At 36.3% G+C, this 14,753-nt stretch overlaps 1 protein-coding gene across 1 annotated transcript in view; it reads left to right on the top strand.

The window, feature by feature from the left end:
- MGAM2 (maltase-glucoamylase 2 (putative)) overlaps positions 1-14,753 on the top strand; it is a 70,177-nt gene that overhangs the window by 6,602 nt on the left and 48,822 nt on the right. Inside the window, exons 3-7 of the mRNA XM_032304957.1 lie at positions 2,514-2,593; positions 10,613-10,736; positions 10,854-10,963; positions 11,289-11,443; positions 12,278-12,449. Coding sequence (XP_032160848.1) covers positions 2,514-2,593; positions 10,613-10,736; positions 10,854-10,963; positions 11,289-11,443; positions 12,278-12,449 — 641 coding nt within the window. The remainder of the gene's footprint in view (positions 1-2,513; positions 2,594-10,612; positions 10,737-10,853; positions 10,964-11,288; positions 11,444-12,277; positions 12,450-14,753) is intronic.

The raw sequence follows: 14,753 nt of genomic DNA, 5'->3' as shown, positions 1-14,753 counted from the left end.
GAATTCTTTGAATAAATATCCAGCAGCAAGATTGTTGGATCATATGATGGTTCTATTTTTAGTTTTTTGAGGAACCTCTATACTGTTTTCCATACTGGCTGCACCAATTTGCATCATTCCCACCACTGGCATACAAAGGTTCCAACTGTTCCGCATTCTCACCAAAACTTACTTTTTTTTCTTTCTTTCTTTCTTTTTTTAAATATATTAGCCATCCTGAGATATGAGATGATATCTAGTTGTGGTTTTGATTTAAGTTTCCCTGATGATTACTGACATTGAGCATCTTTCCTGTTAGCCATTTGTGTGTCTCTAGAGAAATGCTTATGGAAGTCTTTTGCCCATTTTTTAATCAGATCCTTTTTATTTGTTTTTACTATTGTGTTGTATGCATTCCTTATGTATTTTAGAATTTTGCCCATTTTCAGATAGATGGTTTGCAAATATTTTCTCCCATCCTTTATGTTACCTTTTCATTCTGTTGATGGTTTCCTTTGTTGTATAGATTTTATTTATTTATTTGACAGACAGAGAGAAAGAGAAAGCACAAGCAGGGGGAGTAGCAGGCAGAGGGAGAAGTAGCTCCCTACAGAGCAAGGAGACCTATGTGGGAATCAATCCAAGGACCCCAGGATCCTGACCTGAGCTGAAGGCAGACACTTAACTGAGCCACACAGGTGTCCTAAGGAGTTTCACAGTTTCAAGAGTCTTACATTGAGATCTTTAACCCAATTTTAAAATTAATTTTTATTTAAGTATATATACAAACAAGTATAGAGCCATAAATGTAGGAGAGTTGTTTTGAAGTCTTTTTTGATAGAAACAAAGGTATTAAAGGGTACCTATTATGCCCGCAGTAACTGTTGACTCAAGCTTCAAATGGAATTCTGGGTGTTGACTGGCTCATGGAGCCTGTTAAAATAGATCCTACTTCTGAAGTTACATTGCAGGGTGGCAGAGGTGGGGATGGAGCTTACAAAGGTGACAAAAGCTAAAGTAAACATAGCAATGTTGAGTGAAAGTCTTTGTTCAAATTGGAACAATAATATCTTCCCAGTTTACCTCACAGATGGCTGAAAATGAGTGGGGAAAATAGCAAAAAAATAAATGTATGGGACAACAGGATATAAACATGTAAAAAAATAATGCTGGATCCCCCCCTGATATCACACGTGATAGATAGCTCAAAATGGATCAAAACTTGAAATGTAAGAGCCAAATCTATAAAATTCTAAGAAGAAAACATAGTTATAGATATTTTCACCTTGGGTTAGGCAACAGTGTCTTAGATATAACACCCAAAGCGTAATAACCAAAGAAAAGATAGGCAAATTTTACTTAAAAATTTTTGTGCTTTAAAGGACACTGTCAAGGAAGTGAAAAGACAGCCTACTGGATGGGAAAACACATTTGCAAGGAACATAGCTGATTCTTGTATCCAGAATATATAAAGAAATCTTCCAGTTCAAAACAAAATAGAAAAATAATCTAGTTTTTTAAAGTGAGCTGAGGATTTGAACAGACATTTCTTCGTAGAAGATCCATAAATGGTCAATATGTCATGAAAAGATGTTCAGTGTCAGTTTTGGGGAAATGCAAGTCAAAATCAAACATTCTTCACACCCACTAAAATGTCTATCATGAAGAAGACAGACAATGACCATTGTTGAAAATGTGGAGCAATTGGAACTCTCACGTACTGCTAGTGGGGATGTAAAATAGGGCAAGTCCCTTTGGGAACAAGTCTGGCAGTTCCTCAAAAACTTAAAGATAGAGTTAACCACATTACTTAGCTATTCTATTTCCAGATCTATAATCAAGAGAATTCCAAACATCTGTTCACGCAAAAACCTGTATGGGAATGTTCATTGTAGAATTCTGTGCAATAGTCAAGAAGTGGAAACAACACAAATGTACATCAACTTTGGAACGGATTTTTGTAAAGGGTTAGATGTCCATACTGTGGGTATGATTCATCCATAAAAAGAAATGAAGTACTTATTACATGCTGCGCCATGGGTGAGCCTTGAGAATAGTTACGCCAAGTGAGAGAAGCCAGACACTAAAAAACCACATACTTTACAATTTCATTTATATGAAGTACTCAGACTAGGCAAATCCACAGGGACAGAAAGCAGATTAGCGTTTGAAGAGACTGCGAGAAGAAGGGGGTAAGGAGTGACCACTCATGGGTACATGCTTTCTTTTTGGGCTGATGACAATGTCCTGGAATTAGATAATGGTGCTTGGTTGCACAACTTTGTGAAATACTGAAAACCATTCAACTGTACAATTTAAGAAGGTGAAAATTTTATGGCATGTGAATGATATCTCAATAAAAACCAACTGAACAAAAGGCAAATGTGTTCAGCACTTGTATGCACATGTAGATACCGGCCACTAGTAATCATTGACTGGAGAATTGGCTGAAAGTCTATAACTTTCCCTGCTGCACTTCCTGGTGTTGTGATTGCACTATAAATGTTCAACTTTTTCCTTTAATTCCTATGCAGAGGCTGCATTTGTTCCAGAATGCCCAGAGATCCCTGAGTCAGAGAGGATAGACTGTGCTCCAGGCCAGGTGGTGTCAGAGGTCAGAAAAGTGGGCTCCCTGCTATTGGTCTTCTGGGTTTTATTTAAAAGAAATGAATATATGAAATATATGAAGCAGGACAAGGGTGGTGGTGGAGGGGATGGAGGGCCCCTGATTTGTTTGGAGTCATTTCTTCCTTGCCTTATTAAAATAAACAGCAACACTGTGGAAGCAGGGGAAGCAGGATAGGGTAAATGGAAAGGGAGGAGGAGGAACTAAGTGAGTGTTGGCTCATGGGGTCTCGAGTCTGAAGAAGGGGGGGAATTCCCAGCATTACTAAATGTGTTCTAAGTGTGATTCCAAGGCTAGCCATGAGAAGGTGAAATGTCTGTGGGCTAGACCATGTATTCCTTGAGAACAGAGGCCATCAAGCACATTTGGATAACAGAGTCAGTCACTTGTAGAACTCCTGTGATTTGTGACAACAAGAGCCTTCTAAAATGGTGTTAAACAGATCACTAAATTTTATTCCTGGCACCAATCTTACCCTCTATGTTAACTAACTAGAATTTAAATAAAAACTTGAAAAAACAAACAAACAAACAAAAACCCAAACACAAAAAAACACAATGTTTTCTAACTGGTGCTTTTAAAATTACTGATTATTCTATATTTATTTATTTTATATTTATATATTTATGTTATATTACATCATAACATATTAATTATATAATTGGCCAGCTGAAATTTCCTATCATTTCTAAATGGTTTCTGTAGTTCTTCTTGAGTTATTAAGTATACAGTTATATTCTAGGCAAATAATAATACATAAGAATGTGTGGTACCTAAACAATAAATCTTGCAACACTGCAAAAATTGAATTAAAAAAGCAGTGGCAACTGGAAAAAAATAAAAAAGAACAGAATTTCCAGTTCATAGGATATATACATCTTTATCTTTCAGTGATCTTGCAAAATAGTTTTTCAAAGTGTTTGCATCAATTTACACTCCCTGTAGCAGTATATAAGAGCAATTACTCTGCATCCTAATCCTACTCTTGGTGTTTTCTCCTTTTTCTTTGTTTGTTTTAATGTAATTTTAACTTAAAAATTTTCATATTGAGGTATAGTTGACACTATGTTATTTTAGTTTCAGGTGTACAACTGGTGATTCAACATTTCCATACATTACACAATGCTCACCCCGATAAGTATAGTTACCATCTGTTACTGTACAACAATATCACAATATCATTGACTACATTCCCTATGCCATGTGCATCCCTCATGACTAAAGAAGTTAAACAGCTTTTCACATTACTTCTTGGCTACATGAATAATCATATTTGTGAAGTGTCTTTTAATTTTTTAACCAGTTTTTTTTTTCTGTTGGGCTGTTCATATTTTTCTTATTGCTTTGTGGTAATCATTTATATATTCTGGATACAAATCTTTTATCAGATATCTATCTATCTATCTATCTATAGATAGATAGTATCTTCTCTTTTTTTAAGTATCTTCTCTTATTCTGTGATTTGACTTTTAACCCAATGATGACTTTTGATGAAAAGTAGTCATTAATTTTAACAAAATCCACTTAAAGAGTTTTAATATTCATTTTGTATTCTATTTAAAAATATTGCCTACTTCAAAGTTAGAAAAATATATTCCTATATATTCCTGTAAAAACATTGCTTTATTTTTCAAATTTAGATTTTTAAGCACGCTAGAATTGATTTTTGTGTATGGTATCAGGTAGAAGTCCAGGACATTTCTTTTCTTGACTCTTTAATAGATCCATCACCTCTTATTGAAATGACTATCTTTTCTCTTCTACATTGTAGTGGCACCTTTACCGTAAATTTTATGTCTCTGTGAGGACCTATTTCTGGAATATCTATTTTGTTTCTTGTTAGTCTACTCTTTTGCCAATACCACACTGCCTTAATTAGTATAGCTTTATAAAAGGTCATCATATGTGGTTGTGTAAGTCCTCCATATCATTCTTATTTTTCTTCAAGATTGCCTGAGCTATTCTTAATGCTTTAGATTCCTTCCTTCCTCTTTCTTTCTTTCTTTCTTTCTTTCTTTCTTTCTTTCTTTCTTTCTCTTTCTTTCTTTCTTCCTTTCTTTTTTAAGATTTTACTCTTTTATTTGAGAGAGAGAGAGAGAGAGAGCATGAGCAGGGGAGTGGGACAGAGGGAGAAGGAGAAGCAGACTCCCTGCTGAGCAGGGAGCCCGATGTGGGGGCTAGATCCCAGGGCCCTGGGATCATGACCTGAGCGGAAGAGATACACTTAACAGACTGAGCCACCCAGGTGCCCTGATGCTTTTGATTTCTAAATACATTTTAGAATCACTCATTTTCTTCAAAAATGTATGCCAGAAATTTTATTCTCTTCACATAAAATGTACAGATAATTTTGTGACCATTGCCATATTTATAGGAGTGAATATTCTAATCTATGATGATGCTATATTTCTTTATTTATTGAAACTTTTAATTTTGAAGGTTTTGGTGTAGAGATCTAAAGTTTTTTCCAAATTTTTTTCTGTTTGCTATTTAATTTTATTTAAATATTTTTGAATTTTAATTTCCTGTTTAAGTTGTTATTGGCATAGTAATTTAAAATAGGTTTTTTGAATATTGATCTTGGAACCAGAAATAATGTTAAATTTCCTTATTAATTATCCTAGTTTATTTATAGGAACTTTAGATTTTCTTAGACAATAATGATACCTGCAACTAATGACCATTTAAATTTTTTCCAATATGCATTTTTTTCTTTGTCTTCTAACACTAAGGGCCAATTTTTCTTCTAATTTTTAAATATTGTTTGAGATATTTTATCTAAAAGACAATATGCAAATATAGTAAGTTTCAGAGAATGGAACTTTCTGGAGATTGATTTTTACCAAACATAAGAAATAACGCTGCAGTAAAATATTAACTATGAAGGTGAAATTTTGGGATTTTTGAAGAAATTCACTACACATCATTCACAGATCTCTCAGAGGCACTACTGAAAAAAATCCTTATATCAACTGGACGTTTAGTTAGATAATTTCTAACCAATTCTCAAGTTCTACTAGTTAATAATTTGAGTGGAAAATAGCATAAAAGTCTATTTAAAAGATAACTGGAGAATAATCTTTGGAAATGTGGTGTTAGGGGAAAAATAGAGATAGGGAGACTTGTCTTGAATCAACCACTGTCGTCCAACCAGCCATTTTTGAGGATCTGTGTTCCTGTGTGGTGGCAGTGGAAATGGAAAAGAATAAGGAGATGTAGCAACATCAAAGGTCTGAACTTCCGTGTCTGCAACACTGGGAATGGCTTAAACTTAAAGCAGGGATGTTATGGCAGATTGCGCTAAAAAATACCATATTTACCAGAGTGTGTTAGATTTCTTATCTTGCTGCTTTCTGTTGAGGTCTACAGACTGGAAGAATTTATGGCAGTGAAACTAACCTTTTGGACTTTACCAGCCTCAGTTTCAGAGGTCGCAGAGCCACTGGGTATCTGCTTCAGAATGAGGAATATCAGTTATCCAGAAACTGCAAACTCTTTCTCCACTGAGCCCCTCGAGCGTTTTTTGTTGTTCTTATCTGGAGAGGATGAGGCAGGAATATCAGCTGTATCTATGCAGAATTAATAAGTACATTTAAGACTAATTTATGGTTATAATGTGATTGCTTTGTTTATAATAGACATGATTGATTTAAGTTATATTCATTTTATCATTTTTCAAAGCAATTGCATCAGATGTTAGCATCTGAAATACTTGTCGGTACTATACTTTTCCAAATGAGTAGCCGTGTGACATATTTTGTGTTTTTTATCACAGAATTTATGCTGGATAAATTCCTTTAATGAAAAAGATTGAGACATTATACTTATGTACAGAGTAAAGTGGGAAGCATTATTCATAATGCTTTCTCTCTACCTCCAAATCCCCTCCCCAGAGTCAACGCAATACCTTGTTGTATATCTTTCTCTTGATTTTTCTAGGTTTTTGCATATATGCATATTTTATGCACATATATTAATATATTTTTTGTTTTAACAAAAATTATACTATATATTATTTTGTAATTTTCTTTTTAAATTTAGGAACTTTGAATTTACCACATTATTTTATTTTAAAAATAATTTGCTTCTGGGGCACCTGGGTGGCTCAGTTGGTTAAGCATTCAACTCTTGACTTTGGCTCAGGTCGTGATCTCAGGGTCATGAGATGGAGCCCCATGTCAGCCATGCAGAGTACAGAGTCTGCTTGAGATTCTTTCTGTCTCCCCTCTCCTCCCCAATACACACACATGCATGTGCTCTCTCTCTCTCAAAATAAATAAATTGAAAAATTTTAAAAAGTTTGCTTCTGTTGAGATGATCTTAAGATTTTCTTTGGTCAATGTTGTAAATTATGTTAAAGTATTTCTTAATTTTGAACCATTTTAGTTTTATACTTGATAAACCTTACTTAGCTATTATGCATGAATTCTTTTAATACACTAATGAATTCAAATTGTTAACCTTTTATTTAACATTTATAAAAACGTCTATGTTTTTTAAGTGAAATTGGCTTATATATTTTTTCCTTGTCTAGTTGGTTGCCAGAATTATTAAAGTTTAATAAAATGAATCAAGAAATTTTCCATCTTTTTCTATGTTCTGAAAAATATATGTAATATGAGAATATTCTATTCCCCAAATCATCTTAGCAAAGTATCTTTTTTTTTTTTTTTTAGGGAAGCATCTTCGGTTACTTACAGTTTCTCATGGCAACTGGTCATTTCAGTTGATTATTTGATATTTTACTATTTAAAGGTTCACATTATAGTTTCACATTCATTGGCAAATATTTTTATAGTTTTCTTACAATCCTTAGTTATGTTAAAAATCCTATATACCTGGTGCACTTGACTGGCTCACTTGGTTGAGTCTCAGACTCTAGATTTTGACCCAGGTCATGGTCTCAGGATCGTGAGATGGAGCCCTACAAGCTCAGCATGGAGCCTAATTGAGATTTTCTCTCTCCCTCTCCTGCTGTCCCATTCATGCACTGCATTCTCCCTCTCTCAAAAAAAAAAAATTCTATATATCTGTTTTCATTCACCATTTTTGTCTCTAATCTTGTTTGTCCCTCTTTTTGTCAATAGAGGATTTCTTAAGGTATTAATATTTCTTTGATCTTTTCAAAGAGTATTTGTTAGATTTATTGATTGGCCAAGCTAATATCAAAATACATCCTTGCACTGTAATAATTATCCGTGTAGAATTATAGCAGGAATTGACACATATGCCATACCTATAGAATAGTAAGTTCCAAAATGCATATTCACAGTCTTATATATGTGCACTGAAATTCAGCTTGTCAGGAAAATGGCATTTCAAGTTAGTGGTGGAAACAATGTATTTAATTAATGGTGGTGTCTGTCTCACGTATTAAGCTTGCCGGCTGCACTGTATCATGTGAACTTAGATGCATACCTGGAACAGAGGAGATACTTCTTTCATGTTTTAAACTGATAACTGTCGACACTTGATTCTTTCCTCTTTCATTAATTACTGCTTTTGCTCATTAATCCCTCATGTAGTTTTTCTGGGTCTATTTTGGTCTTGTGTAAGTACTTGGGTGGTAGATTGAGTTGTTCATCACGTCTGACGTCACTTTCTCTCTTTGATTCCCCCTTCCCTCCCCTGTGTCCTCTTTGCACCCTTTTTGGAATCTTCTAGTCTGGCCCCACTCGTCACTTCGCCTACCTTTTCTCTCCTCTTTCCATATCTTTGTCCTTGTGTTCTGAGGTAATCCTAAATGTGATTTTAAAAAGAAATTTCTTCTTGTCTTGACATCATTCTCTTTCCTTTTTGTTAGTCAAAATATTATGGAGTTTTAAATCTTTTTGTTCCAGATCTTAACTTTCAATATTCTTTGTTGCTTTTTTCTTCTAATGGAAGCAATAGTTACGTGCCTCTCTCTAAAGATAATAGTTATATCTATTTAAAAGGTTTGTAATTTTTTTCCAATTAATTGTTTCCTACAATTTGTTTCTTCTGTTTATTAAGTTTGGTGTCTATCATAGTGTTGGTTTCTCTCATGTTTGGCGGTTCTTAGCTGTCATCTTTGTATTTAATTATCTATGACCGCCTGTCCTATGCTGTTGGCTTGCACTAAGTCTTTAGGAGGGAAGGAAAGGACTACTGGAGAGAATGTGGGTACTTGTCTGGGGGTGAGGGGCCTGGCTTATTAACTGGTGCATTGCCATGTTTTCTGGTTCCCAGCATCTTTCCTAACTTCCTTAGTCTCTGAACAAATACTTCGTGATGCCCACCAGTTATCCAGAGCCTACCAATAACTATAAGGAATGTTGGATTGGGTAGCTAAATGTTCATGGAACTTCCCAATTAATCATCCAAAGCTATGCCCCAGGTTCTCTTCCACTTCTCCACATTGACTTGTCTTGGAGCAGTTCTTTTCCTCCTCTTGTGTTCTAAGTTATGAATATATTTTTCCCTAGAATTGATAAAGTCTATTTCTTGTGTTTCAGTAATTTCATACCATTTCTGCCCTAATGTATTATAGCTGGCTGCTTTGTAATGGTTTTGTATTTTTTTAAAGATTTTATTTATTTATTTGACAGAGAGCACAAGTAGGCAGCGAGGCAGGCAGAGAGAGAGAGAGAGAGAGAGGAGGAAGCAGGCTCCCTGCTGAGCAGAGAGCCCAATGCGGTGCTCGATCCCAGGACTCTGGGATCATGACCTGAGCTGAAGGCAGAGGTTTTAACCCACTGAGCCACCCAGGTGCCCCTGGTTTTGTATTTTTTTCTTAATGATACTTCTGTCACTTCATGTAAATTTAGTTGGGTGGAGAAGTGGATGCCTATGTTTGTTTCAACAGTTTGATTCAATTTGCTATCTATTTTATTTCTTCATTATAACAAACAACTTTTATGTAAGTGAATATTAAAGTTGTAGGACCTATAAAAATACATCTTACCAAAAAGTAATCATTTTTAAAGCTTTTATTTATTTATTTGATAGAGAAAGCATAAGCAGGGGAAGTGGCAGAGGGAGTAAGAGAAGCAGGCTCTCTGAGCAGGGACCCCAGGTGGGACTTGGGGCCTTGGGATCAAGGACCTTAGCTGAAGGCAGACGCTTAACTGACTGAGCCACCCAGGCACCCCAAATAATAATTTTAAAACTCCATAATCAAACTACTCTGACAAACCACATGTGGATTATTTTTACTTTGTGGACATCATGAATTTATGTTACTCTCTGTCCCAGTTCTGTCTTTATTCCTAATTCCTTTGCTTTTCTTTTCTTACTTTATATATATACAGTATATATATATATATATATATATATATATATATATGTAAAAATAATCTACAAAACAAAGTAAGATAAAGTAAAAATAATCCACATGCAGAAATGACTAACAGTATATATACTGTTGGTCATTTCCATGACCCTTCCTTATGAGAAAGTCTAAACTGGTTGGTCCAACATCCAGCTTACTCGTGGTATAAATATTATGTCCCTGCAGTGTGTTTCTCTTACTCAGTGTTCTTGGCACAATAAACTTGTGGTTTTATGAATCTATCATGCATTGCTGCTTTCTCTCCTTGGAATACTGGTCTCCTGTTCCCTTATTTAAACCCTCCCAGTGCACTAGGAGTGGGCTTGCTTTTCACCTACTGGAAGCCTTCCCCACCCTGCTTGCAGTCTTCTAGGCTGTGTACCCTGACTGGCGTGTGTCTTTCTTTAGCCCTTGGGCACTCTCTGTCCGAGTACTCCTGTCATACTGAAATTGCATGTACTACTAGACTGTAATGGAAGTTTGCCAAGGACCAGAGCTGTGTCTTATTTATATGTGTTATTAGCTTCATGTCGGCTAGGTAATAAATGCATATTGGATGGCTGGGCAAATGTGAGAATAAAAGAAGAAGAAATAAATGTTTGCATGTAAATGGGACCTATCTTAAATTCTTCTTGGAATAAAATTGGTTATAAATACATAGATGGAACTTTCTTTCCTTCATTTTATATCATGCTCACTCGGTGCCATTGTTACAGAATGTCTGCAGCCAGCAACATAAGTGCTGCTGGAAACCTGTGCCAGATATTAATGTCCCCTGGTGCTTCTTCCCCAGGAACTGGGGCTATCACATCATCAGTAGACAGAATGATACAAAGACAGGTGAGCATCACCTTGATGAGGTCCCAGGGAATCATTCTGTATGATTCAGATACACTAACCACAAAATAAAGTCTAAAAGCTTCCTCCCCCTCTCCACTTTCCTCCACCCATCTCTAGGGTTTACAGCCCAGTTGGAAAAGTTGTCATTCCCATCTCTGTTTGGATATGATGTCAAGGAGGCTGGCTTCACAGCTGAATATCAGACATCCAATCGTTTTCATTTTAAGGTTGGTTTGGTAGTTACCACTGAATACATCTCTGAGGAAAGCAGTGTCCCTACACTGGGTTCAGATCCTTCTTCAGGCACTGCATAGAGGTGTAGAGGCAGAAGTTGCCTTTGTTCCCCTGGGCAGGAATCTCCCAATGGGATGTGTGGGCTGTTTCGTATTTTGTGGAGGACACGTGATTGGGTGATTTTTGTCTCACAACTCAAGAAACACAGGATTAAGAATTAGAAGCTATTTCCACTGGGGGCTGAGAGTGAGGATACTTTCTAGCTCTACAAGGATGTGGTTTCATCTGGAGTTGGTCTTTCTCTTTTTCTTCTGACAGATCAGTGATATCAACAACAGACGCTATGAAGTGCCCCCTGAAATTATTAACCTGTCTGATAGGACTACCAAGACCTCCAATTTGAACTATTATGTAGAGGTCATTGATAAGCCCTTCAGCATCAAAATAATGAGGACAAGCAACAAAAGAGTCTTGTGAGCTTTTCAACACTCTTTGTGTATTTTTGAATATACAGTCTCAATTATCATTCAATCTGATTTAGTGAGGGTGGATGGTGAGATAAGTATGACCTGGGAAAATGTTTGGACCTCAGAAAAATGTAATGTTTTTACTATAAATCATTAACACTTGTTAATTTGTCATGATTGTGGAGGACAGCATACTAAATAATATGCTAGTATGTTAAGTTAGATAAATGCACTTGCAGTTAATGTCTATTATGAAACAGGAAATTTTATTATTTTGGATTACCATTCACTTTGGAACTCAGCTTCATTGTTTATCATTCCAAGTTTTTATTCCCTGAGAAACTTGCCATGAAGAACCTAACAACAGCCTGGGATTGAAACATAAATTGTATAAGAGAAGTATAGGGATTAATGTGAATAAAATCTGTATTCAAGTTCTGGCACCAGCAAGTCACCAGTCAGCTTTGGGATGTGAGGCAAAGCATCTCACACCAGCCTCAGTTTCCACATCTATAGAAAGGGAATGAGAATATCCAGTGTTGCTCTGTAAACGAAGCTATATTCATGAAGCATCCAGAGCAGGTCATGGGATAAAGTAGTTGCCCAGCAAATGTAAGGTCCCATCTGCTCTCTTGCCCCAGCCATCCAACTTGCGTTTCTGGTATCACATCTCCTCTAGAATGAAAGCATCAGAGACACCCTAGAAAGGCCTTCCAAGGTAGTACAAATGTGGTTGAGAACACCTGAAACAACTGTTTTCAAAGTGAACCGGGAGAGCAGCGGGTGAGGTCCTGGCAGAAAGAGCTGTTTGGTGACTCCCACTCTTGCCCCATGGCCTAGATTGGACACGAGCATCGGGCCCCTGCAGTTCGCCCAGCAGTACCTGCAGCTGTCCTTCCGACTGCCCAGCACCGCTGTGTATGGCCTGGGGGAGCATGTGCACCAGGAGTACCGCCACAACATGACCTGGAAGACCTGGCCCATCTTCACTCGCGATGCCACGCCCACCAAGGTGAGCTTCCCTTCCTCCTACCTACTGCTCATGGTAAGGAATCCCTTCTCTCCTTTCCAGAGAGTGACCTAGAGTCAGGCAACCTACAGAGTTCAATCTGTATCTTATTTTGTCAAGTTAGATCCATTTGTGCTGGATGATACTTGTTCTTGAGGTTTATAAACTCACAATTAGTAACATATCAATTTTTTTGGTTTAGTTTTTTTTATTATTTTTATTTCTTACTGAGGTATTGCTGACATACAACATTTTATTAGTTTCAGATGTACAGCATCATGATTTGATATTTGTTATATTGTGAAATGATCACCACAATAAGTCTAGTTAACATTTGTCACCACACTAGGTACATTTTTTCCTCATGATGAGACCTTTTTTTAAAAAATTCAACTAAATGACATATAATGTTAATTATATGTTATGTTAATTAACATAATATAATATATAATACAATATAATGTAATATATAATATAATAATATAACATAATATAATTAACATATATGTTAATTATATTATTATTAGTTTCAGAGGTAGAGGTCAGTGATTCATCAGTAATGTATCAATTTTTTAAAACATCCCACTTTTAAAGGAAAATATAATTCAATGACTATATGGTGGCCTAATGTATATTAGAAAATCCTTCTGCAAAATAACTATGTTTGTCTTTAATAATTGGGTAGTATCTAAGCAAGAGCATCAGCCGGAACTACTCCCAGTGGAACTTAGTGGACTAAAAAAAAAAAAAGAAAATCCTCTTCAGTATTATTCTAGGTCTCTGCTAGTTGAAGTATGTTCTGGAGACAGCAGTGCTGGCACTACTTGGGAGGTTGTTAGAAATGCAGAATCTCAGGTCAGAGCCCAGACCTTCTGAACCAGAATCTGCACTTTAATAAGATCTACAAGTGAACCACATGTACATTATGGTGGGTAAAGAGCTGGTCTAGAGCAGTGCCTTTCAACTTATCTATAGTGAAGGATCAGTTCCTTTCTCTCTCTCTCTCTCTTTTTTTTTTTAATCCTGGGGAAATGAAATAAAATTACTCAAAGACATATAAAATATAAGCTCAAGTTTTAGAATGAAGAGATATAAAATTACTCTTTTAAATCACTATAAAAGGGGCACCTGGGTGGCTCAGTGGGTTAAGCCGCTGCCTTTGGCTTCGGTCATGATCTCAGGGTCCTGGGATCAAGTCCCGCATGGGCTCTCTGCTCAGCAGGGAGCCTGCTTCCCTTCCTCTCTCTCTCTCTGCCTGCCTCTCTGCCTACTTGTGATCTCTCTCTGTGTCAAATAAATAAATAAATACATCTTTAAAAAAATGGTATAAAAGTTTCTGAACTCTTTCTCTTGGTTTTGTATTGTTTTGTTTTGTTTTTGTTTGTTTGTTTTTGTACTGTCCTTGCTGATTTACAGCAAAAGGTGTGGGGAGGTACCGTCCATGGATAACACTTTGAGTAGCATTGCTTTGCAGAGCAGGTCTTAAAGCCTCTATTGTGCTGATGATGTTTCCCAAATCTGAGCAAAAGATGCAGGTTTGCTGTACCTTGCAAGGGAGGGATGGGACTGAGATTTTGGAATTCGTATTCCTTGGAAGATGAACAGATCAAGTAGCACATTAACTGGCCCACCCACCAGTATCGGAGACAATGAGGGGAACACACTTACTGAACCAAGCAGAGTAAAGCAATATCAGCACATTCACTAAAGTGCTTGCTCAAGGCCCCTGACAAACATGCAACCCTAACCATCGTCCTAAGCTTGGCTTTCTAGAGCTGAAATATCCTTGAGTTATGTAGTCACAGATTAGATAGGTGTCCTTCCTTCCTTCCTCCCTCTCTCCCTGCATTTCCTTCCCTCCCACTCTCTCCTTTTTCCTTTCTGCCTTTTTTCCCTCTCTTTCTCTATCTTTTTTTCACTCATAGTAATACACATTATCTCTTTCTATATCAGTGCTCATCATGGCCCTGTGACAGGTTTAATATCTTTTAAAAAAATTTTAAACTTATTTACTGCTGAAGTATTACATATTAATTATAGAAAAATTAGAAAATACATATATTACATGTCTTTATTAGACATAAAGAGATACAAAATTTCTCATAATGACATCATCTTCTGCTAACATGTTATGTCTTTGCAGATATTTTCCAAATTTTTAAAAGTAACTTGACCGAGATATAATTTATATACTATAAAACTCACCTGTTTTAAGGGGGCAGTTCAGTGATTGCTTAGTACATTCCTGAGTTGTGCAGCTATCACTGTAATCCAGTTTTAGAAGGTTTTCATCACCCCACTAGGATC

Source organism: Mustela erminea, chromosome 11 (genome assembly GCF_009829155.1).
Source record: "Mustela erminea isolate mMusErm1 chromosome 11, mMusErm1.Pri, whole genome shotgun sequence".
NCBI classification, from domain to species: Eukaryota; Metazoa; Chordata; class Mammalia; order Carnivora; family Mustelidae; genus Mustela; species Mustela erminea.
This window is presented reverse-complemented; position numbering and strand designations above follow the sequence as displayed.